The sequence below is a fragment of the Podarcis tiliguerta genome, assembly GCF_965153285.1.
Source record: "Podarcis tiliguerta genome assembly, chromosome: 6".
In the NCBI taxonomy this organism is placed as follows: domain Eukaryota; kingdom Metazoa; phylum Chordata; class Lepidosauria; order Squamata; family Lacertidae; genus Podarcis; species Podarcis tiliguerta.
This window is the reverse complement of record NC_139539.1, coordinates 79,088,141-79,111,507: the sequence shown is the minus strand read 5'-3', so window position 1 is coordinate 79,111,507 and position 23,367 is coordinate 79,088,141. Positions and strand designations below refer to the sequence as shown.

Genomic DNA, 23,367 nt, shown 5'->3' with positions numbered 1-23,367 from the left:
CAGAAAGCTGCTTTACATCTAAGAGCTGATGGATCGCTTGAACCAAAATGGAAGCAGACTGGTGGCTGCAAGGTGATAGCGGAGCAGCTGAAAAACTGATCAAGGGGGGAAATTCAACAGTTGTTGAGGAATGTCAGGTTTGGGATAAATCATCACTCAGGGATGAGGATGAACATATTAATGATTATCCAGATGGTAGAGAGCCCAGGATGCCCCAGGGCAAAAGACACCTTCTAGAGCCATTCGGAGGGAGAGCCCATGAAAAGCTGTTTGTACGTGCATCCTATAACATTTTCTGAACATTATCCTGCTTTGTTGTTGAAGTGTGGTGTCCTCCACAGCCACGAGCGCTTCAACTATTTCAACTATGGAAAGAGAAACACTTCACAGTTCCTAGACTTTTCAACTAGAAAGTCACAAGAATGGCAAAAAACGAAAAACAAAACAACCTTTTGTGGATTTCTGGAAACTAAAGATAGAAGAGAGAGAGAAAGAGTGCCTTTAGAGAAGTTGGTAAAAATCATACGTGACAGCCCTTAGCTGTGCGGTGTATCTGTGTGATTAGTTTCCGGGTATCAGAGGAAGCTGATTTCTGAATGATAAGGACACATTGCATTATATATGTGCACAGGCTATTCTGCATTTGATTTGGACCTTGGTGAGCCATTTGCAAAGGGCAATAACCATTATTTTGCTTTCCAGAGACTGACACACACATGCTGTTTTGTGAGGACACACACCCCTAGATGTAACCATGTTTTTGTGGACTGAACTCTTGGTGTTTGGCTTTGCCCTCATTGTGGATGCACAAGACACAGGTGGGTGGCAACTACTTATTTGTTCAATTTGCATATTTTGGAATCTTCTTTAAAAGAACTACCCAAACTCATTTGAAAAGATCTAAGGGTTGGGTCTGAAATCTTAGGTCTGAGGTGTGTCAAAATCTTAGTGAGGGTTTCATGAAAAGAAGAGCACCAGTAATTCTTTAAAGGATGACATATTCATCGTTACCAGCGGCTCGGAAACAATTCCTGGGCCATATTCAGTTGGGGTGGAATACTTGAGATAAGACCTTCAGGTCTGGCCAGCACTCTTTTAGATTGAGAGCACCAATAGACGGGACCACAGAATCCTCCACCTTCCCGAACAAATACTTACATGTGGAAAGAGTTTGTTGGGAATTGGATGTTTGAAAATCACTGTATAGCTCAGTTGGTTAGGGCATGATGTTGATAACCAGGGGTTGACTTAGCAATTGGTCAGGTTGGCCCAGGGGGTGTGTGTGCAAAAATTGTGTGAGTTCCCTAGACTGCTCTGGGTGGTCAGGCAAGGCACGCTAGATCCTTTTGACTTCTCAGCAGAGGAATGCAGCTGGTAGCTACATTACTTTAAATGAAATCAAATCTTCATGGCATGATAAGCTGCATCCAAGGGTACTAAAGGATCTTGTGGATGTAATTTCAGATCCTTCTTTAATTATCTTTGACAATTCTTCAAGAAAAGGTGGGGCTCCCATAGACTGGAACCAGACAAATGTTGACCCCAACCTTGAAGACCCAGGTAAGTACCAGCCAGTGACCTTTAAGGCTTTCTGTCATGCTTGGTGAGGGTAGGCCACCATTCAGTGTGCCATCTCCAGAAGGAGACGGATGGTTGTGCCAGGTTGGGGGGGGGGGTCCAGCTATACACAATTTTAGCTTTATACACAATCTCTGAACCTGACCCCCCCAAGTTATGAGTCAACAGTATTCAATACAATGTATAGTAAGCTCTATTTATGTTCAAATACCATGAAAAAGAATCAATCAGCCATAGAACAAAAGGTCTGATGTTATATATGTATTTTAATTATGGATGGTTATATTTTTTATGAGATTGTTGTATTGCTGTACTGCAATTCCCTACAGACTGGGTCCAGACAAATCTTGAGCCCGACTTCGAAGACCCAGGTAAGTACCAGCCAGTGACCTTGGCATCAATACCAGGGAAGGTCCTAGAACAGATAATTCAACAGTCAGTCACGAGTATTTAGAAAAGGATGCTGTGATTACTAAGACCCAGCATGGATTTCTCAAAAATAAGTCCAGGAACACCCAAACCATCCTTCACTTCCAGCAATCCCACTGGAATTGGAGATCCTTTGGAGACCCAGTGCTGCCATGAGTTAACTAGTAGCTTGGCCTTTTACCTCTGCCAGGTGAAGCTTGGAACACTGATTTCAGGGATTTTTATCTGGTGAACACACACTCTGGAAAAATCCAAACAGGACTGCCCATGATGGTAGTAGCCTTTGAAAAATGCCACCAGTTTTAAGGCTTTCTGCCATGCTTGGTGTGGGTAGGGCACCACGCAACACGCCACCTCCAGAAGGATACGGATGGTTGTGCCAGGCGTGAGTGTTTCCAGGATTCTTCCAGATATACACGACTTCAGCTTCATGCACAATCTCTGAACCTGAACTCTGAACCCCCTCCCCAGTTCTGAGTCAACAGTATTCAATGCAATGTATAGTAAGCTCTATTTATGTTCAAATACCATGAAAAAGAATCAATCAGCCACAGAACAAAAAGTCTGATGTTATACATGTATTTTAATTATGGATGGTTATATTTTAATGAGATTGTTGTATTGCTGTACTGTAATTCCCTACAGACTGGGTCCAGACAAATCTTAACCCCGACTACGAAGAGCTAGGTAAGTGACCTTGACATCAATACCAGGGAAGGTCCTAGAACAGATAATTCAACAGTCAGTCATGAGCATTTAGAAAAGGATGCTGTGATTATGAAGACCCAGCATGGGTTTCTCAAAAATAAGTCATGGCAGACTTCTTTTTTTTTGATGGAATTACAAACTTGGTGGATCAGAGAAATGCTGATTTCTGTAAGGGTTTTAGCAAAGTCCCCCATGATATTCTCTCAAGGAAGCTGGTAAAGTGCGGGTTGAACGAGGTAATGGTTAGATGGATTTGTAGCTGGTTGATTGACTGAACCCAAAGAGTACTCATTAATGGTTCCTTTGCCACCCTGGAAAAAAGTGACAAGTGGGGTGCCGCAGGGTTCAGACATGGCCCGCTGTTGTTCAACGTCTTTATAAATGACTTGGTTGAAGGAATTGAGGGGATGCTCATGAAATTTGTAGTTGAAACAAAACTGGGAGGGGTAGCTAATACCACAGAAGACAGAATCAAAATTCAAAATGACTAGGGAATTGGGCACAAGCTAACAAAATGAATTTCTATAAGTACAATAAGGAATTTCAACTAGCTTCTGCACTGAGGCTGGAAGAACCAGATGCACAAGTATAGGATGGGTGACATTTGGCTTACTATCAGTACCTGTGAAAAAAGTCTAAGGGTCTTGGTGGACCACAAGCTTAGCATGAGTCAACAGCGTGATGCAGCAGAAAAAAGAGTGACTGCTATTCCAGGCTCTAGCAATAGACCTATAGTGTCCAGATGAGGTTGGAGTACCACTCTGTTCGGCCTTGGTCAGACCACACCTGGTATACTGTGTCCAGTTCTTGGCACTTCAATTTAAGAAGGATGTTGACAAGCTGGAAGGTGTGCAGGGGAGAGCTACCAAGATGGTCAAGGGTCTGGGAAATAAGCCTTATGAGGAGTGCTTGAAGGAATTGGGTATGTTTAGCCTGGAAAAGAGGAGACTGAGAGGAGATATGATAGCCATCTTCAAATATCTCAAGGGCTGTCACATGGAAGGTGGAGCAAGGTGGAGCAAGCTTGTTTTCTCCTGCTCTGGAAGGTAGGACACTGGCAAAGGAAGAGGTGTGCGGGGGGAGCGCACCGCCCCCGGCAGAGTGATCCTGGCGAGGTGCCATCATGGCTCCCCCCGTCTGTGCTGGGTGCTATGCCCCTATGGGCAGCACACCACGCCCCCAGGATGAGCACCACGCCCATGGGACTCACAGGAGCCCCGCCCCTGCCTGCTCTCCGCCCTTCGGTGCTGGAGCATGAAGCTCCGCCACTGAGGTAGGACTCAAACTAATGGCTTGAAGCTCCAAGAAAGGAGATTATGACTATTCATCAGGGAAAACTTTCTGACAGTAAGTGATATTTGACAGGGGAACGGTCTCCCTCAGGAGGTTGCAGACTCTCCTTCCTTGGAGGTTTTAAGGCTGAGGTTGGATGGCCATCTGTCAGGTATGCTTTGGTGAGATCTCAGCATTGCAGTAAGTTATACTAGATGGCCCTTGTGGTACCCCCCAACTCTACAATTCTGTGATTCTATGATTCACAAGAAGTTAAAAAAAGTTTGATGAAACAAGCAGGTGTTGGGGAATTCTAGTAGGGGCAATAAGCCTACCTGAAGGATGGGCTTTCAAGTCATTAGGTGTGAAAAAAATTAAATCTCCATCTGATTCCTCTCCCCTGGAAACCATACCTTGCTCCACTGTGGAGCAAACAAATGATAGCCTAGGTTTCCAGACGAATGTCGTTGCTGAGCATACTGTTGGCCCCAAAGACCCTGCAACAACCAGGGACACCAAAACCATTCTTCACTTCCATCAAACAGGAGTTGGGATCCTTTGGAGACCCAATGCGGCCATGAGTTAGCTAGTAGCTTGGCCTTTTACGTCTGCCTGCCGAAGCTTGGAACACTGATTTCAGGGATTTTTATCTGGTGAACACACACGCTGGAAAAATCAGAACAGGACTGCCCATGATGGTAGTAGCCTTTGAAAAATGTCAGCAGCTTTAAGACTTTCTGCCATGCTTGGTGTGGGTAGGGCACCACTAAACATGCCATCTCTAGAAGGATACAGATGGTTGTGCCAGGCGTGAGTGTTTCCAGGATTCTTCCAGATATACACGATTTCAGCTTTATGCACAATCTCTGAACCTGACCCTCGCCATACACAACAAGTTCTGAGTCAACAGTATTCAGTGTAATGTATTGTAATCTGTATTTATATTCAAATACCATGAAAAAGAATCAATCAACCATAGAACAAAAGGTCTGATGTTACATATGTATTTTAATTATGGATGGTTATATTTTAATGAGATTGTTGTATTGCTGTACTGTAATTCCCTACAGGCTGGGTCCAGGCAGGTTACGTCAAATACCCAGGTAAGTACCAGCCAGTGACCTTGACATCAATACCAGGGAAGGTCCTAGAACAGATAATTCAACATCAGTCTGTGAGCATTTAGAAAAGGATGCTGTGATTACTAAGACCCAGCATGGGTTTCTCAAAAATAAATCCTGCCAGACCAATCTGATTTCTTTTTTTTGATGGAATTACAAACTTGGTGGATCAGAGAATTGCTGATTACAGGAAGGCTTTCGACAAAGCTCCCCATGATATTCTCTCAAGGAAGATGGTAAAGTGCGGGTTGAACGAGGTAATGGTTAGATGGATTTGTAGCTGGTTGATTGACTGAACCCAAAGAGTACTCATTAATGGTTCCTTTGCCACCCTGGAAAAAAGTGACAAGTGGGGTGCCGCAGGGTTCAGACATGGCCCGCTGTTGTTCAACGTCTTTATAAATGACTTGGTTGAAGGAATTGAGGGGATGCTCATGAAATTTGTAGTTGAAACAAAACTGGGAGGAGTAACTAATACCACAGAAGACAGAATCAAAATTCAAAATGACCAGGGAATTGGGCCCAAGCTAATAAAATTAATTTCTATAGGGACCATAGGGAATTTTAACTAGGTTTTAATACATTAATGAGATTGCTGTATTGTGTATTTAATTATGGATGTTTATATCTTTATGAGTTTCTGATTGGTTTTTATATTTTGTAAAACACTTTGCAGCCTTTATTGGCATTAAGCAGTATATAAATTGTCTGTGTGTAACATTGAATGATAATTTTCTCTTCAATACTTTTATAAAAAATCAGCTTATAAAACAGTGTCCTTTTTCTTACAGTGCCCAAATCACTTAGAAAAGATCTAAGGGTTGGGTCTGAAATTTTAGGTCTGAGGTGTGTCAAAATCTTAGTGAGGGTTTTTCCTGAAAAGAAGAGCACCAGTAATTCTTTTAAGGGTAAAATATTCATCGTTACCAGTGGGTGGGAAACAATTTCTGGACCATATTCAGTTGGGGTGGAATAATTGAGATAAGGCCTTCAGGTCTGGCCAGCACTCTTTTAAATTGAGAGCACCAATAGACAGGACCACAGAACCCTCTCTCTTCCTGAACAAATACTTATGTGTGGAAAGAGTTTGTTGGGAATTGGATGTTTGAAAATCACTGTATAGCTCAGTTGGTTAGGGCATGATGTTGATAACCAGGGGTTGACTTAGCAATTGGTCGGGTTGGCCCGGGGTGTGTGTGCAAAAATTGTGTGAGTTTCACAGACCCTTCTTCTGCTACTCTGGGTGGTCAGGCAAGGCACACCAGCTCCTCTAGACTCCTCAGCTCCTAGTTACTTTAAATGAATTCAGAGCTTCATGGCTGCATTCAAGGGCACTAAAGGATGTTGCGAATGTAATTTCAGGGCCACCTTTGCCTCCGATGTCTAAGGGTTCTTCGATTAAAGGTGTGCACGGTCCTCCCATGGACTGCAGTAAGTTTATTGTTTCCTTGAAGATCGAATGTGACTCTAATTTTATTAATTTTATTAAGTTTCTCCCCCGGTTACTCAGGAGCTGTGTTGATCCACATATCCACATATTTATATATATCACCCCAAAAGCAGTGGAACATGACATAATCAATATGCTGAGGGTCTACTGGCGGTTCCCTCATTGTGAGAAGACAAGTTACAGGGAACCAGGCAGAGGGCCTTCTCAGTAGTGGCACCCAGCCTGTGGAACACCCTCCCATCAGATGTCAAGGACATAAACGACTATCGGACTTTTAGAAGACATTTGAAGGCAGCCCTGTTTAGGGAAGCTTTTACTATTTGAAGAATCATTGTATTTTAATATTCTGCTGGAAGCTGCCCAGAGCGGCTGGGGAAACCCAGCCAGATAGGCGGGGTATAAATAATAAATAATAATAATAATAATAATAATAATAATAATAATAATAATAAATATTTTAGGAGCAGCTGACAGCGATAGCATAGGAGTTGTATTCAACTAAGTCATATTCAGAAGTATACCCACTGAAATGAACAAACCTAGCATTATTTGCTTTTATTTGTTATTAAAGTTCGTACTGCCCTTAATTACAGGGCAGCTTACAATATATAAACACAAACATACATCCCATAGTAACAAACAAAAACAATAGCGGGCTGCAATTCTCACCTCACTTACCTGGGAGTATGTGCCATTGAATTCAGTAGTACCTGTGTCTCAATAGACACAGTTAGGATACATAGCTGTCAAAGTTTCCCTTTTTTTAAACGGCAATTCCCTTATTCTGAATAGGATTCCTCGCAAGAAAAGGGAAAAGTTGACAGCTATGTTAGGATTGCACTGTTAATCATACCTATTCATTTCAATGGGTCTGCTATTTATAGAATACATCCAACTTGTGAAATACAATGAACTTTAACAAGATCTTCATCCAGCTGAAATGCAGCTTTTGGCTTCTGATTAGAAATGCAAACCAACTTTGTCCCGCTTGGACTACTGCAATGCGCTCTACGTGGGGCTACCTTTGAAGGTGACTCGGAAACTGCAATTAATCCAGAATGCGGCAGCTAGACTGGTGACTGGGAGTGGCCACCGAGACCACATAACACCGGTCCTGAAAAATCTTCATTGGTTCCCAGTACATTTCCGAGCACAATTCAAAGTGTTGGTGCTGACCTTTAAAGCCCAAAACGACCTCAGTCCTGTATACCTGAAGGAGCGTCTCCACCCCCATCATCCAGCCCGGACACTGAGGTCCAGCACCGAGGGCCTTCTGGAGGTTCCCTTGCTGAGAGGGCCTTCTCGGTAGTGGCGCCTGCCCTGTGGAACGCCCTTCCAGCAAATGTCAAGGCAATAAACAACAGCAGAAGCGCTAAATCATGTGCAGAAGTGCCGAATTGCAACCCGCATGTGCACACACGCAGCGCTGCAGGTTGCGAATGTGCTTCCCACATGGATCACGTTCACAACCCGAGCCTCCACTGTATGCTCCACCCAATCACATTCCACCACCACCCCAGCCTGATGCCAAGGTGTTCTGATGGGCCACTATATATATTGCTGATGAGCTGTGCTTGGCTTGGTGAGTCACACAGGTTGGGCAGATCTGGTTAATGAACTGAAATATTACCAGTATGAACTGAAGGAAAACAGGCAACTGCAGATCTAAGTGATCAGCAGAAGGACAATTTGTCTCACCTGTAGTGCACATACTGTGCCTCTCTTTAAACTGTTAATGCACATTAAACATTGTTTGCGGTTTGCTTGTTTTTAAAACGTTCCAGTGCAACAAGCTTTTTAACATTGATTTGTTCTCTTAGGTCGTAGATCCATTTCAGTGGTTCGTTATGAGTACAATTCACAGGGTGCCACTGCAGAACTTAAAGTTACGAAGAAGCCAGAGCTGCAAAATGTTAGCTGTGAGAATGCCCACTGTACTTGGGACAAGGACCAAAGCACACTTGCTGGACTTCAAGAATGTGACGAATACAAGATAGTAGCATCTTTTAATGGATGTGATGATTTAACATTATCAGTTCATGTCCCCCCTGGTAAGATCAGATACTTCTCATTTATTTAAGCAAAATCTGCCTTCTTGTTTTTCAGCCACTCTGATGAGCTGTGTCCCCCCCCCCCCAGTGCTAAGCTATTGGGAGAATGTATGTCAGAGGGCTAGAGAGGGTGCGGGAAGTCAGTTTTAAATTTTTTGCTGTCAGCTAATATACTGGTTTTCTGTTTTTTTTATGGTTTCCAACCACTGTTAATCGCATAGTAACTCTGATGGCTTCTCTATGCTATTTAGAATAAAAGAATGTGCAACTAATAATCGGAAACGTCGTTGTCATGCACCACCAAAATTGAAGAGATTTTCTTTCAAGTTATTGTGTTCAGATTTGTATTGGTTTTATATTGAAAACAGCAAGCAGTTGTGCCCCTTGAGTCATGAGCAATGCCAACTAAGTGAATGCATGAAGCTGGCGAGAGGTGAAGGACTGTAGTGATTCTAGAATGATGCTGTAATGATTAGAATTACCGTATTTTTTGCTCTGTAAGACTTACTTTTCCCCTCCTAAAAAGTAAAGGGAAATGTGTGTGCGTCTTATGGAGCAAATGCAGGCTGCGCAGCTATCCCAGAAGCCAGAACAGCAAGAGGGATTGCTGCTTTCACTGCACAACGATCCCTCTTGCTGTTCTGGCCTCTGAGATTCAGAATATTTTTTTCCTTGTTTTCCCACTCCAAAAACCAGGTGCGTCTTGTGGTCTGGTGCGTCTTATAGAACGAAAAATACAGTAAGTGCTGGACAAATAACCCACAAGCACCACTAAATCCCATAGATCTCAGCAGGGAATTTTAAACCTTTTGAAATCTATTAGGATTTTAAAATGCTCAACTGTGGCTGATTTGTGCCCAGTGCTCTTGATTCAAGTCTAGATGATTGATAATTCACTAGATTTCTCTCATCAACAGGCTTTTAAAGCTAAGCAATGTTTTTATTTCTCCTTCCATCGTATCTCATAGTCATCTAACACATAAAAGTACGCTAATTCAAAATGAATAGATGAACACTGAAAACTGTGTTAGGTACTCATTTGGGGTAAAATGATGCAACCCATTAAGCAATATATTATCCAGCATGCTTTTAAAACTAAAAAAGAAATACTGAACAGAATGTCATTGTGATATTTTTCTCCTTTTTCTTTATTTGGAAGAAACCCATAAGTGGAAACTGGAAGAACCACAGAAAAGTAACACCAGTGTGACTTTATCTTGGAACAATCGTGGATATGATAAGCATCGTTGCCATTTAAGATATTTGTGTTACTGTGTTCCTAATGGTAGGAGATTTTAGAAGTTTTGAATTTCTGTCTTTATTGGCTGGAGAATTAAATGCACTTTATTGGGGACCTTTGCTTTTCTGTCCTGTGTATGAACGTATTTAGAATTAAGTATAGAGAGGTGGAAAGGCAAACAAGTCTGGTAAAGGTATGAGTCTCTCTCTCTCTCTCTCTCTCTCTCTCTCTCTCTCTCTCTCTCTCTCTCTCCCCCCCCCCCTCTCTCTCACCTTAATGAAATAGTAAGAAGAAATACCTCCTGCTGTCCAGAAGTTTCTTACTGTACACGAGTGGTTTCAAGTCCCTAAAAAATCACAAGTTGTTGATAGTTTCTCCAGGTTTGATTACTGTAGATAACAAGGGTGCAATATTTTGTGTGAAACATTGATATGGATGGTGCCAAAGAACTGCTTGCTAGGGTGGACCTAAAACACATAGCTACAGTCAAATAGCAGCTCACGTGGAGGTGAGGTCAGGGGAAAGAAGCAAGAAAGTGGGTAGCATGTTCTTGATTTTTTGTCAATCAGAGCTAACCTTCATGACCCTCCATATCTTCTTGGACTCATCTCCCAAAAGCCCCAAGCAGCACAGCCAATGGTAAGGGATGTTGGGAGTCTTGAGGGCAAAAGATTCCCCATCCATGGCATAGATGCTTCTGGATGCCTGGAGTACGGAGCAATGATGTTTCGAAATTTCTTATAGGTGAGAATTTTCAGACCACTGAAGAGCAGAATGGTTGTACAGAGACAGGTTTATCACCCAACAAGAACTACAATTGTTCATCAGAAATATGGTTTAATGGCAAACATGTGAAAACTGGCAGCAAACAGCTAACAACAGATTATGGAAGTGAGTATGACAACATGATGCTTAGTCACTTATGAACTTGCCTTCATCCCAGAAACTAAACTTTTACAACGATGAAGGGTATCTTTGTGCCCATATAAATAAAAGCATACAAATAGGATTTAATGTATTACCGTGACAGATTATAATCTGGGCAGGAGTGCCTGATCCAAGTTTGGAGGCCCCTGGGTAAGATGTCCATTGTGGGCCCCTTCTCCAGCTGGGTCCACCTTCTTCTCCCCACTGTTTAATTTATGGCCTTCCTGATCTGAGACAAAACTGCATGGTAGTCCAAAGGGAGCCACAAGCAGAGTCTCCTGCTCTTTCTCCTTACTCCTGTCACTACACTTTCACTCAGAGGACATTTTCACTGGCACTCGATCATAAGTCCATCCCACCCATTTCGCGTGGATTTTTTTTTCAAAGAATGCCTGAAAGGTTACCATTTAAATAATCTACATTATGGCACATATTTCCCCAGAGTCCATATTTTTTCAAGGCTTTACAACATGGTTTCCCAAGAAGCATGTCTTTTATACCTAACCACAACAATACTTCATTTCATGTGACCTGTTTGCACTCTGGGAGTGCATTGCAAAATCGGGTGATGCCCACTGTCAGATTGGAAGTTGCATTCTGATCCGAAAGCAAGTTTGGGACCATTGAATTGGTTCACTCAGTAGCAAAGAGCAGGCTGAACCAATTCCCCCTCTATCCCTAGCAGGCAGATACAACAAGAAAGAGGAGTAGCAAATCCCAGACTTCTGGAATATATAATAATAATAATAATTTATTATTTATACCCTGCCCATCTGGCTGAGTTTCCCCAGCCACTCTGGGCTGCTCCCAATCAAGTGTTAAAACAGTACAGCATTAAATATTAAAAACTTCCCTAAACAGGGCTGCCTTCAGATGTCTTTTAAAGATAGGATAGCTGCTTATTTCCTTCACATTTGAAGAGAGGGTGTTCCACAGGGCGGGCGCCACTACCGAGAAGGCCCTCTGTCTGGTTCCCTGTAACCTCACTTCTCACAATGAGGGAACCGCCAGAAGGCCCTCGACGCTGGATCTCAGTGTCTGGGCTGAACAATGGGGGTGGAGATGCTCCTTCAGGTATACAGGACCGAGGAAACTGGTAGTTGTTGATCTGCTGAGCATGGGCATCAGTAGGTACCCAATGATAGTGATCTTTGAAGCTGACCCTGATGGGCATTGGATATTATTTGAGGAAGCAACCAGAATGACACCATACTGCATTTTTATTCCTAAGAAAATTATTGTGCAGATTTTAAAAGAGAATTGTAGCTTGATGTGAATACAGGATGTAACAGGCTGATGAATCAAAATATATGAAGCTGATATTGTTCTAGAAATAGAACCTACATAGGGGGAAGTTCAGAGCATGCAGCTCCCAAGAGGGTCCTGTCTCTGCCATGGCCGCCATGTTGGAGTCAAACTCAGATAGTCTCTGACTCTGCTTCCTCCATCTTGCCACTCCTAGACTCCAAAGATTTTTCTCTCACCCTCTTCAGGTAAACTGTAGGCCTGTTACTAACGAAGACCAGGGCCCGGGGAGAGGCTTTGCCCCTCTGCTGCTTGGCATAGTCTTTTGTTTCTTTAATCACTTATCTCTCTGCCCTTCTGTTCCCTGGATGGCTTATATTTTGAGCGATCTCTTGGGGAAGCTGGGCTGTGTTATTTTCACCCTTTGCTGCACCTGGGAAAAAGAGAGGTTTTCTTAAATCCCAATAGTGTAGCTAGGCATGGGTGTGTCCTGTAGGGCGGCAAAGGGGTTTGTAGGGTGGCACGATCACTGCTAGGCATCAGGGGTGGGATTCTGAGTGGCAGAGGAGCTGGAGGGCCGCATGGCGGTTGCTGGGTATCTCAGGTGCTGCGGGCTCCCCTAAGAAAAGCTCAACAGCTTTGGTCCGCCACTGTTAAACCCTAATCCTTTACTGATTCCAGAGATTTCTTTTCTTTTTCTTTTTAATTTTTTTTATTGTTACCGTTCACATTAACACACCATACAGAAAAAGAAAATAAATTCCATAACCACCAAAGAAAAAAAGAGAATTAATACATCAACTAATAACCTTCAAAACATTAAATACATAAAATAAAAGTGGTCTTTTTCTATGTGCCAGTTTTCCCGTCTATTCCTTATTACAGAATCTGTATTAATTGTTTGCTGCCACTGCATAACGAGTTTTGTTCAATTTCAATATCCCTTAATCCATTCATTGGTTTTACCACATTTTTAACACTGCTACTGAAATTATTTGAATGCTGCGTATGACCTTAAACTACTACTATTATTTTTCAAGTATATTTTAAAAACTTTCCATTTTGAGAGAAATACCTGTTTTGGTTTATTTTTCATCTTTTCTGATGTGCTATCTAATTCCGCATATTCAGTCGTTTTTTTTAATCCATTCTAATATTGATGGAACTTTATCACTTTTCCAATTTGCTGCAATGAGAACTCTTGCTGTGACTGTAGCATATAAGAAGATCTCTTTAGCCTTTTTAGGAATATCCAAGTCTGTGGTTCCCAAAAGGAAAGCTTCTGGTTTCCTATTAAAATATATTTTTAACATTTTTTCCAGTTCTATGTGGACATCCTCCCAAAACACCTTGATTTCTTTACACTGCCACCACATATGGAATAAAGTACCTGGATTTTCTTTACACCTCCAGCAATTATTGGGGACATTTTTGAACATCTTGGACAATTTCCAGGGTGTTAAATACCACCGATGCTGCATTTTAAGAAAATTCTCTCTCAGAGAGAAAATTCTCTCTCTCCCAAACCGTCATTAGGGATTTCCTAATAGTTTGAAAAGTTCCTGTGAACTTTTGCTTTCCCATAGGCTAAGTACGTGTGCTATCCCCGTTGATTATCATATTCCTCCAAGTCTAAGAGGTCTGGGTCCTGAGATTTCAAAGGAGGGTTACCCACCCTCACACAGCAAACAGGGATGAAAGATTCTGCAAAGCAATCTTTTTCAGAAGAAAATAAAACTAAAAACCTAGTGTTTCAGAGCCCACACTGATTTTTTTATTAATGTATTCATGAGATCTAAAAGCTTTAGCATGCAGACTATGAATATCAACCATTTCTCTTTTAAACAGAGCCAACACCAGTGAGAGAACTGCAAGTCGACCCATTAAACCAAGAAATCAGTGCTGTTAAGATCAAGTGCAGGGAGCCAGAACAAATAAATGGTCCTCAAGAAGAATATCATTTGTACTTCTTAGGCACGGAGACCATGATTAAAGCTAACGAAAGATGTTACTTTGAAGTTATAAACCTCTGTCATTCGACAACATACCAGTTTAAGGTAAATTGCTTAATTCTAACTTTTACAGTCAGCTACAGGCAACGACCTGGGACGTGGGTGGCACTGTGGGTTAAACCACAGAGCCTAGGACTTGCCAATCGGAAGGTCGGAGGTTTGAATCCACGCAACGGGGTGAGCTCCCATTGCTTGGTCCCTGCTCCTGCCAACCTAGCAGTTCGAAAGCACGTCAAAGTGCAAGTTGATAAATAGGTACCGCTCCGGCGGGAAGGTAAACGGTGTTTCCGTACGCTGCTCTGGTTCGCCAGAAGCGGCTTAGTCATGCTGGCCACATGACCCGGAAGCTGTACGCCGGCTCCCTCGGCCAATAAAGTGAGATGAGCACCGCAACCCCAGAGTCAGTCACAACTGGACCTGATGGTCAGGGGTCCCTTTACCTTTACCTTACAGGCAACGACCATTTTAGGTGTGTCCAAGTGACGTGTGATCGCCAATATGCAGGTCCTTTTGGACCTGGAAGAAGTCAGAGAGTGGACTGGAGTGGAGCAGGCTTTGTTCTGGTCCACCCCTGGACCATTAGCTGTATCTGAATGAGTATTTCTTAAACAGAATGATGTGCTCTTCTATTAATTTCCAGGCAGATTTTTCGGGCAACTTTTCTCTAGAGCAGCCTCTCTCATAAAAAGATTGGCTGAATGCACACAGATTTCCATCTTCTTTCTGATCTCCCCTGCGGGATGAATCGTGGAGCATAAGATTCATCTAGGGATTTACTGAATGGCCAATTGTATCTCCTTGAGATTACCTCCTTTGCCTCTAAAGTCAGTAGGGCAAAAATTTGAGGCACAATGCGTACCAGTTGTTCTGGAGCTGCCATATTCTTCCTGGCCTTAGAAAAAGACATGGTACTTCAGTAGAACCCATTAGGGCATAGCTGTCAACTTTTCCCTTTTCTTGCGAGGATTCCTATTTGGAATAAGGGAATTTCCCTTAAAAAAAGGAAAACGTTGACAGCTATGCATTAGGGTGGCTCTAGTTTCACCAAACTCACCCACCTGAATGCCTGTTTTCTTGGATCCCTTAGCCTTCTCCAACTACACATCCCGTTGTAAGAAATAAACAACTAAACAAAATGACTTTATTTCCCCTTCAACATTTTCCATTATTACCTAACCCACAAGTAGAAGCAGTAGAGGCTGGTCTATGAGCACAAGTGGAGCACTGCCCCATCAACCTCAGTCTGCCCCCAGTCAGCTCTTGAGTCTCAGTTTTGTCTCTTGTAGAACTCAGCAGAAATGAACATGGAGACAAAACGAGAATTAGTTTGCTCTGCCTGCCATTCAAAGTGGCTCCACCTACTGCTGGACCTCCTTACCGTCCTGTTGTTGTTGTTTAGTCGTTTAGTCGTGTCCGACTCTTCGTGACCCCATGGACCAGAGCATGCCAGGCACTTCTGTCTTCCACTGCCTCCTGCAGTTTGGCAAAACTCATGCTGGTAGCTTCGAGAACACTGTCCAACCATCTCGTCCTCTGTCGTCCCCTTCTCCTTGTGCTCTCCATCTTTCCCAATATCAGGGTCTTTTCCAGGAAGTCTTTTCTTCTCATGAGGTGGCCAAAGTATTTACCGTCCTACATTTGTTTAAAAGTACAGTGGTACCTCGGGTTACAAACGCTTCGGGTTACAAACACTTCAGGTTACAAACTCCACTAACCTGGAAGTAGTACCTTGAGTTGAGAACTTTGCCCCAGGATGAGAATGGAAATCGTGTGCCGGTGGCGTGGCAGCAGTGGGAGGCCCCATTAGCGAAAGCACACCTCAGGTTAAGAACGGTTTCGGGTTAAGAACGGACCTCCGGGACGAATTAAGTTCGTAACCCAAGGTACCACTATAGCTCTCTTTATGATATCACTTCTTTGGTTTAGGTGGAAAACTGTTTGGAAGGTCTGCAACACTGTTTGTGGTGATACATTTTGGACTAATAAAATAACAGCATTCCCTGTTCTTTCTGTTTATCAGGTTATTTTCTACAATGGGAAATATTCCTCAGACCCTGTGATCTCTGACCCAATAAGAACAAGACGTAAGCTAAAGTTTCAACTGCTTCTTTTAATTTGCTGATTAACCTAATTTACAGGTTAAAACACAGAGTAAGAAATGACATGACATGCAGAAAGCAAAGTGAAGAGATGTGCCAGAACTAACTTCTGCTAACATTTTCTAAAATCTTTTCAACATAGCTTGTCTCTCCCTCTCTTCTTTTTAGATGTTGTAAATAATTATGGAAACCTAGTGACGTGTTTGGCATTCCTCATTACTGGGAAGTCCGTGGCTTTGCTCCTTCTTCTGCATAAAATCCACAACCTTATCATAAAAAATTCAAGGTCAGGTTATTTCCCTTCCTTTCGTCTCTTAAGTATATGCAATTAGATGAGAACACCGCAACATTTTTTTTTCCTTAAAAGTTAAAGGGACCCCTGACCATTAGGTCCAGTCGTGGCCGACTCTGGGGTTGTGGCGCTCATCTCGGTTTATTGGCCGAGGGAGCCGGCATACAGCTTCCGGGTCATGTGGCCAGCATGACTAAGCCGTTTCTGGCGAACCAGAGCAGTGCACGGAAATGCCGTTTACCTTCCCGCCGGAGTGGTACCTATTTAGCTACTTGCACTTTGACATGCTTTCAAACTGCTAGGTTGGCAGGAGCAGGGACCGAGCAACGGGAGGTCACCCCGTCCCGGGGATTCGAACCGCCGACCTTCTGATTGGCAAGTCCTAGGCTCTGTGGTTTAACCCACAGCCCCACTCACGCCCCTAATTTTTATTCTTAGGCATAGGCTAAGATACAATTCATTTGCTATCATGTGTGATGGTGTGGGATTTCTTTCTTTCTTTCCCTGTTACATTTATATCCCAACTTTGCTCCAAGGAGTTCTCAGCAGTTTTCCTCTCACCTGTCAGGGAGCATGCTGAGGAGGGCTGCACTGAGGAGGAATGGTGGAAACCTCCCCCTCCCCCTCCCCCTCCCCCTGATCCTGCTCCAGATCCTGAATCTTCCCAGGGGCAGGAGGACAGTATAGATTTGGAGAAGTGGTTTGCAGAGGGACATAGTTCAGAAGGCAGAAGCTGGGAAATACTGGATTGGGAACAGCTAGGAGAAGAAGCACTGTTAACAGACTCACAGTTTCTGGAAAGCATTCACCCTCCCTTCTCCAAAGTCACGGAGAGCCCAGAAAGTGGCAGAACAGAAAGCACAGAGGGTACAAACTCAGATTACAAGACCTAAAAGTGACGTAGATTAATAGAGGGCAGGAGGTGGATAACTTAATTGGGAGCTCTGCCATGTCTAGGAGATGTTCTTTGTTCTCTTGCTGTGATTAAAGTTTCTAACTGGTAAGAAGACTCCTTTTCCTTTGTTCTGCTTATCTACTGCTGGGAGGAACGGAGCCGATTCCCTGGAATCACCCTTCTAAAATCTTGCAACAGCCCTACGAGGTGACTTAGACTGAGAGAGAGCGTTTCATGACTGAGTAGGAATTTGAGCGCTGTTCTCCGAGGGTCCCAATCCAACCCATCTAACCCCTGCTCCACAGTGGCTTCCTTTGACCATGGTCTGTTGGTTGCTTACTTCTCCAGTGATAACTATAGGGAACCAAGTGTAAAGTAAGATAAAGAGAAGTGAAAATTCCTCCTGGGAGTGGTTGGAGAGGAAGGACATCAAGACATTCATGGCCTCCCATCAGCACCATCACTGCAGCTTACCAGGGAGGTCAAGGCTGTGCAAATGCACTGGTGAAACCAGTTGGGCACAACCAGTGCATCTGCATTGTGGCAATTGTTAGATTTATGTTATGCCACTGTGCATTTTTGGAGTCACAAGACTCTGTTTACATTCCAGACTGTAGGAAGTCTCACGGGGGACGGGAAACGGATGTTGAAGTTACTGGTTTCCTGTTTCTTTGTTCTTGTTGTTCTCTGTCTCTCACAGAGAGCAGACGCATATTCTTTTCTGTCCTGCGCAGTTAGAAATAAACGTAGCAATGTAGCACATATTTCTGGCTCTTCTGCTGCTGTCCGGGTACTCTGCGTAATGGGAGCATGCCTGAAGTCTCATTAAAGGCTTAGGTAGTTAATCACCATTGGAGCAGAGGTTGATGGATTCTGAAGATACGATGAGGAGGAGAGCCATTACAGCTCAGTCGTACGGAAGCTCCTCTCTGCCACCTCACCCCTCTCGCTCTCTGTAAACTGCAGTGGCGCTGCTAGAGGCCAGGTGAACCCTTTGCCTCCTCCTGATTCCTTCTCATGCTAAAGTTGGCTGATAGTAGGGTTGCCATATTTAAAAGAAAAATTAGCCAATATGTCTGGGTTTTCGTGGACATTTAAGCGATTTAAGGATATTTAAGGACACTGTTTCCAACAAAGGACCAAACCAGAGATGAGCCTGTCGATCTCGCTCGTCAACCTGGCTGGAGATACCTAGAATTTGGTTGCAGGAAGCTTCAGTAACATGGAGCATTGCTCTCATCCTTCATAACTGTTTATGTTTCTTACAGGGATCAAGATGGACCTATGCAACCTCTTAACAGAGGTTGGTATTCTCCTACTTCTGGCAAGGGCAAGTATTTAATTGATATTTCTGCCTAGCTCATGACAATGCCTTGGTAGCAGTACTGAACCCTGAAGCATGCTAAGGTAAAAACGTTCCTCACAGACCCATGCAGGCATTGGAGAATCAGGGAATTGGCCTGATGAACCTCCCATAGCTACTTCTGTGCTGCCAAGTGGCTAATATGCCACTGACTTCACTCTTAAGCTTCAAGAAGAGCTGCTGAGACTCCACCCTCTTCACTAAGCTTTTAGTGCAACTTAAGGTTCTTAGGGACGCGGGTGGCGCTGTGGGTAAAAGCCTCAGCGCCTAGGGCTTGCCCATTGAAAGGTCGGCGGTTCGAATCCCCACAGCGGGGTGCGCTCCCGTTGTTCGGTCCCAGCGCCTGCCAACCTAGCAGTTCGAAAGCACCCCCAGGGGCAAGTAGATAAATAGGGACCGCTTACTAGCGGGAAGGTAAACGGCGTTTCCGTGTGCAGCTCTGGCTCGCCAGAGCAGCGATGTCACGCTGGCCACGTGACCCGGAAGTGTCTCCGGACAGCGCTGGACCCCGGCCTCTTGAGTGAGATGGGCGCACAACCCTAGAGTCTGTCAAGACTGGCCCGTAAGGGCAGGGGTACCTTTACCTTTACCTTTAAGGTTCTGTCTTCCTGATTCTACGTTTGATCACTTTTATTGTGGTACTGATTTTAGTAATCTGAATTGCTTTAATGTAATTTGAAAGATTTTGATTGGGCAGTATGCTCTTTTATGGACTTCTTTGTCAGCGTTTCACATTGACCTGTAAAACGTTATTAAATATAATGTTATATAAGGCTCACTGCTGTTTCCCATTGCCGATGGCTCACTGCTCTGCAGCACCCCCTTGTGCCACATTTTAATAACGCCTCTTTAACGTTATAAACAACGAGTGTAGGTCCACCCATTGTTACAGATGCCATTTAATACTTGTTTTGTATTTGTATGAAATTGATTTTTCAAACCCTGCCTATTGACATAAGCAAGCGCCTTCACTGGACTCTTTAGTGGCTGCTGAAAACATTTTTCTTTAGACAAGCCTACCCACATTTGCAGATTGCTTTAATCTGTCTTTAGTTTATCATTGATTTTAATTATCTTTTGAATGTTTTAATTATTTGTGTTTAATTTCTTTTATTCTTTTTGGAAACTGCCTTGAGAATTTATTTTTTATTTCTACAACCAAGCGGCATATACATTTTATGAAATAAACATAAATAAATAAGACTGCTCCATACTAAGTATTTTGACTTATTTCTAGATTATGAAAACTATGGGCCACAGAACATGACGATGGATGTGGCTGAGCAGACAGAACCTCTAACAGAAAGCCAGATGTGCACATCTGTAAGAAGCCCAGGCAATCGTATTGGGCATAGAGAGGAAAATGAATTAAACATGTAAGTGAGAAATGACCACAGATGTACCCTTATCATTAAAATAAATAAATTACCACCTTTAATTGTATAGCAGTGGTGAAGGTTACCAATGTTACCGAGTTTTTTCATGTGTTGCAGGGGGTTGGCCTAGATGACCCTTGGGATCCCTTACAACTCTACAAGTCTATCATTCTTTGCATGAGGACATATTGGAGCTGCACAAAGAGATAAACCACTTGAGGATGCAAGCTGGAGTTGAAGAGCAATAGTGGGTTTCAAAATCTGCTGCCATTTTTATGTTAACCCCCCCCATATAATGTACTACAGCACAGCTTTAATATTATACAAATTGTTGATACTTTTCATCACCTCTTTCACATGTGTGCAACGTTGTTTTTTAAATGGTAAATGTTGTTGTTTGGAATGCCATGTTAGCCATTATTATTCTCATTTTTCTTCTGTGGAACGTCGGAGGGTTTGTAAAAGTGCATTACGTCGTTGACCAATTTTGCAATGTTTAATTTTGATTATGTTGCTTTGACTGCATGCTTTACTTTTGAGTAATGTTTTATTCTGGATTGTTTTATTGGATGCTTCAATGTCAGTTGCAAACTCTTTTGAGATCAGTTGTAGAAACAGTAGCAAAGAGACGTGTAAAGTTCATTGGCTTCACGCCTCAGATTCCTGTTACAGCACCTTCTAAACTTTGCCATCACAGGAAATACTGCACGTTCCCCCCTCTAACAAACCCTGCTTCTGTAACTCTGTGTGAGACTTAATTTGAGAGTCAGGCGTTTGAGCCCCACGTTGGGCAAAAGTTTCAGAAGGTTAGATTAGAAGACCACTGTGATCCCTTCTACGCTTCTTGATTCTATCTCCTTGGCTCCCTTGCCCCTTTCATCTCTCCATTTGTTACTCTTCCCTCTTCCAGTCACCTTGGGCCAGTCACACTTCTCTGAAGTCTCTCAGCCCCACTCACCTCACAGAGTGTTTGTTGTGGGGGAGGAAGGGAAAGGAGAATGTTAGCCGCTTTGAGACTCCTGAAGGGGAGTGAAAGGCGGGATATCAAATCCAAACTCTTCTCTTCTTCTTCTTCTTCTTCTTCTTCTTCTTCTTCTTCTTCTTCTTCTTTCTTCTTCTTCTCTTCTTCCTTTCATTCCCAACATCTCTTGTTATCCCTAATGGTGAAATTGTTATCCCCTTGGTGGGCAGGGAGATCTGTCTGTCTGCCTAAGACCTTGCCAAAGTGCTACAAACACTTTTATAACAAAATATATTGATGGTTATGACATTTAGCATGCGGATATACGCCAGGTCCATGTACAGCTTTGTTCTGAATGAGAATTCTTTCCGGGTTGGGGGTTATTTTTCTTTGTACGTATCCTGTTTTCTGTCTGTACCCTTTAGAGCATCCCTCCCATTCTTTGTCCAAGGATACAAACAGAGCTAGTGTCAGAAATAAGCGCTGTATTTTTCATTTCATTTCATATGAAATTTACTGCATGTTATACCCTAAAAGAAAACTTTATGAAGATGCAATTTTGATGGTACCTAACACCACTAAAATTATCTAAAATGTACAAAAATGTTTCAAGTAAATGTTGGAGGTGTGGGGAAGCGGAAGGTCCCATGCTACACATGTGGTGGACCTGCAAGAAAATTAAGGAATTCTGGAATGTTATTTATGATGAACTTTAAAAAATGACCAAAGTATCATTTCTAAAAAACACACACGGAGGCTTTCCTCCTTGGGATCTGGGCCCAGACATACCATAAAAATGCGAAAGAAATATTCTTGTATGTGACAGTAGCAGCAAGAATATTGATTGCAATGAATTGGAAGTCATAGGAATTTTAACAAGAATCTATGGTGATATGAATGAGCAAATATCAATATTCTTTTGTATTTTCACTTGGATTTTTCATACATTTGTTTGTTATAAAAAGGTAAAAAGACCCCTGACCATTAGATCCAATCATGGACGACTCGGGTTGCGACGCTCATCTCGCTTTACTGGCTGAGGGAGCTGGTGTACAGCTTCCAGGTCATGTGGCCAGCATGACTAAGCCTCTTCTGGCAAACCAGAGCAGTGCACAGAAACGCTATTTACCTTCTCGCCGGAGCGGTACCTATTTATCTACTTGCACTGCATGCTTTGAACCGCTAGGTGGGCAGGAGCTGGGACCAAGCAACTGGAGCTCACCCTGTCGTGGGGATTCAAACTGCTGACCTTCTGGTCAGCAAGCCCTAGGCTCTGTGGTTTAGACCACAGCGTAACCCACACCATACTTTTCTTTAATTTCAATAAAGCATATAAAACGGAAAAAAGAAAGAAGTACAGTGGTACCTTTGGTTACAGATGCCTCAGGTTACAGACTCCACTAACCCGGAAGTAGTACCTCGGGTTAAGAACTTTGCTTCAGGATGAGTACAGAAATCGTGCGGCGGCGGCGCGGCAGCAGCGGGAGGCCCCATTAGCTAAATTGGTACCTCAAGTTAAGAACAGTTTCAGGTTAAGGACGGACCTCCAGAACGAATTAAGTTCTTAACCTGAGGTACCACTATAAGCACTTTAAGGCATCTAGTGAGCCCCACACTTCTACAGAGGGCCCACCGCCACACTCTTTATTTATTCCAACACACACATTGTTTGTGCGCACTTATGCCTAATATATATGTGTTTCCAAAGCAGCTTTCTCCGATATAATGCATTTTTAAATATTGTTTTCACTAATGGATGCTTTTGTGTACACCTTTTCCCAAGACCTTCATTTTTTTGGTACACATACTTGGTTGCAAATTGTGTACCGTTTTGAAAAGTGCATAGAAGGCAGGTTTGCCTTTAAGTGCAAACTGAACTGAATTTTGCTGCCATCCCTTGCACAGAGTGGGAGGACAGGGAAGTAGGCAGCAGGAGAGGAGGAAAGCTCGCTAAGGGTATCTTGCTAGGAGCCCCCCAAAATCTGGAACTGGTGTGCAATACCACTTCTTTTCAGCTCCCCTCTCATTAGTTCCTTGAATTGTTTCTCATTTCTGTGTGTCTTTCCCCCCCCCCTCTGTTTTTTATGTTTACTTTCCATTGCACCCATGTCTCTTTCTTTAGGATGGATTTAGTCAATCGAAAGCCTTATCTCCCCCACTCATTCGGAGCGTACAATTTCTTTGTCTCTTAAAATCTCACCTGCGATGACCTCTGTTGTCTTAGCCCTCTTAAGTTTTGTGTGGGAGGCATTGTTAGCGAGGCGACACACAAATTTCCAGTGCATTTTCATATGTAGAGAAGGGTTCCCTTGGCAACCACTAGGAGCCAAAATCTATCTAACTTGACA

General features: G+C 43.1%; 1 protein-coding gene across 5 annotated transcripts; it reads left to right on the top strand.

Moving 5' to 3' along the window:
• Positions 1–702: 702 nt before the first annotated feature.
• LOC310679745 (receptor-type tyrosine-protein phosphatase C-like) lies at positions 703–20,700 on the top strand. Of its 5 annotated transcripts, none has more exons than XM_083445400.1 (11): positions 703–822; positions 2,033–2,151; positions 8,379–8,609; positions 9,769–9,894; positions 10,594–10,740; positions 13,870–14,078; positions 16,054–16,117; positions 16,301–16,418; positions 18,588–18,622; positions 19,920–20,058; positions 20,176–20,700. In XM_083445400.1, the coding sequence occupies exons 6-11, from the start codon at positions 14,007–14,009 to the stop codon at positions 20,186–20,188; spliced, it is 441 nt and encodes a 146-aa protein (XP_083301526.1). In that variant the 5' UTR covers positions 703–822; positions 2,033–2,151; positions 8,379–8,609; positions 9,769–9,894; positions 10,594–10,740; positions 13,870–14,006; the 3' UTR covers positions 20,189–20,700. The 5 variants fall into 5 exon arrangements, 4 of the variants coding, with proteins under 4 accessions (XP_083301526.1, XP_083301525.1, XP_083301524.1 ...); XM_083445399.1 differs by having other exon boundaries at positions 18,588–18,649; XM_083445398.1 differs by lacking the exon at positions 2,033–2,151 and having other exon boundaries at positions 703–932; positions 18,588–18,649.
• The last annotated feature ends 2,667 nt before the right edge of the window (positions 20,701–23,367 follow it).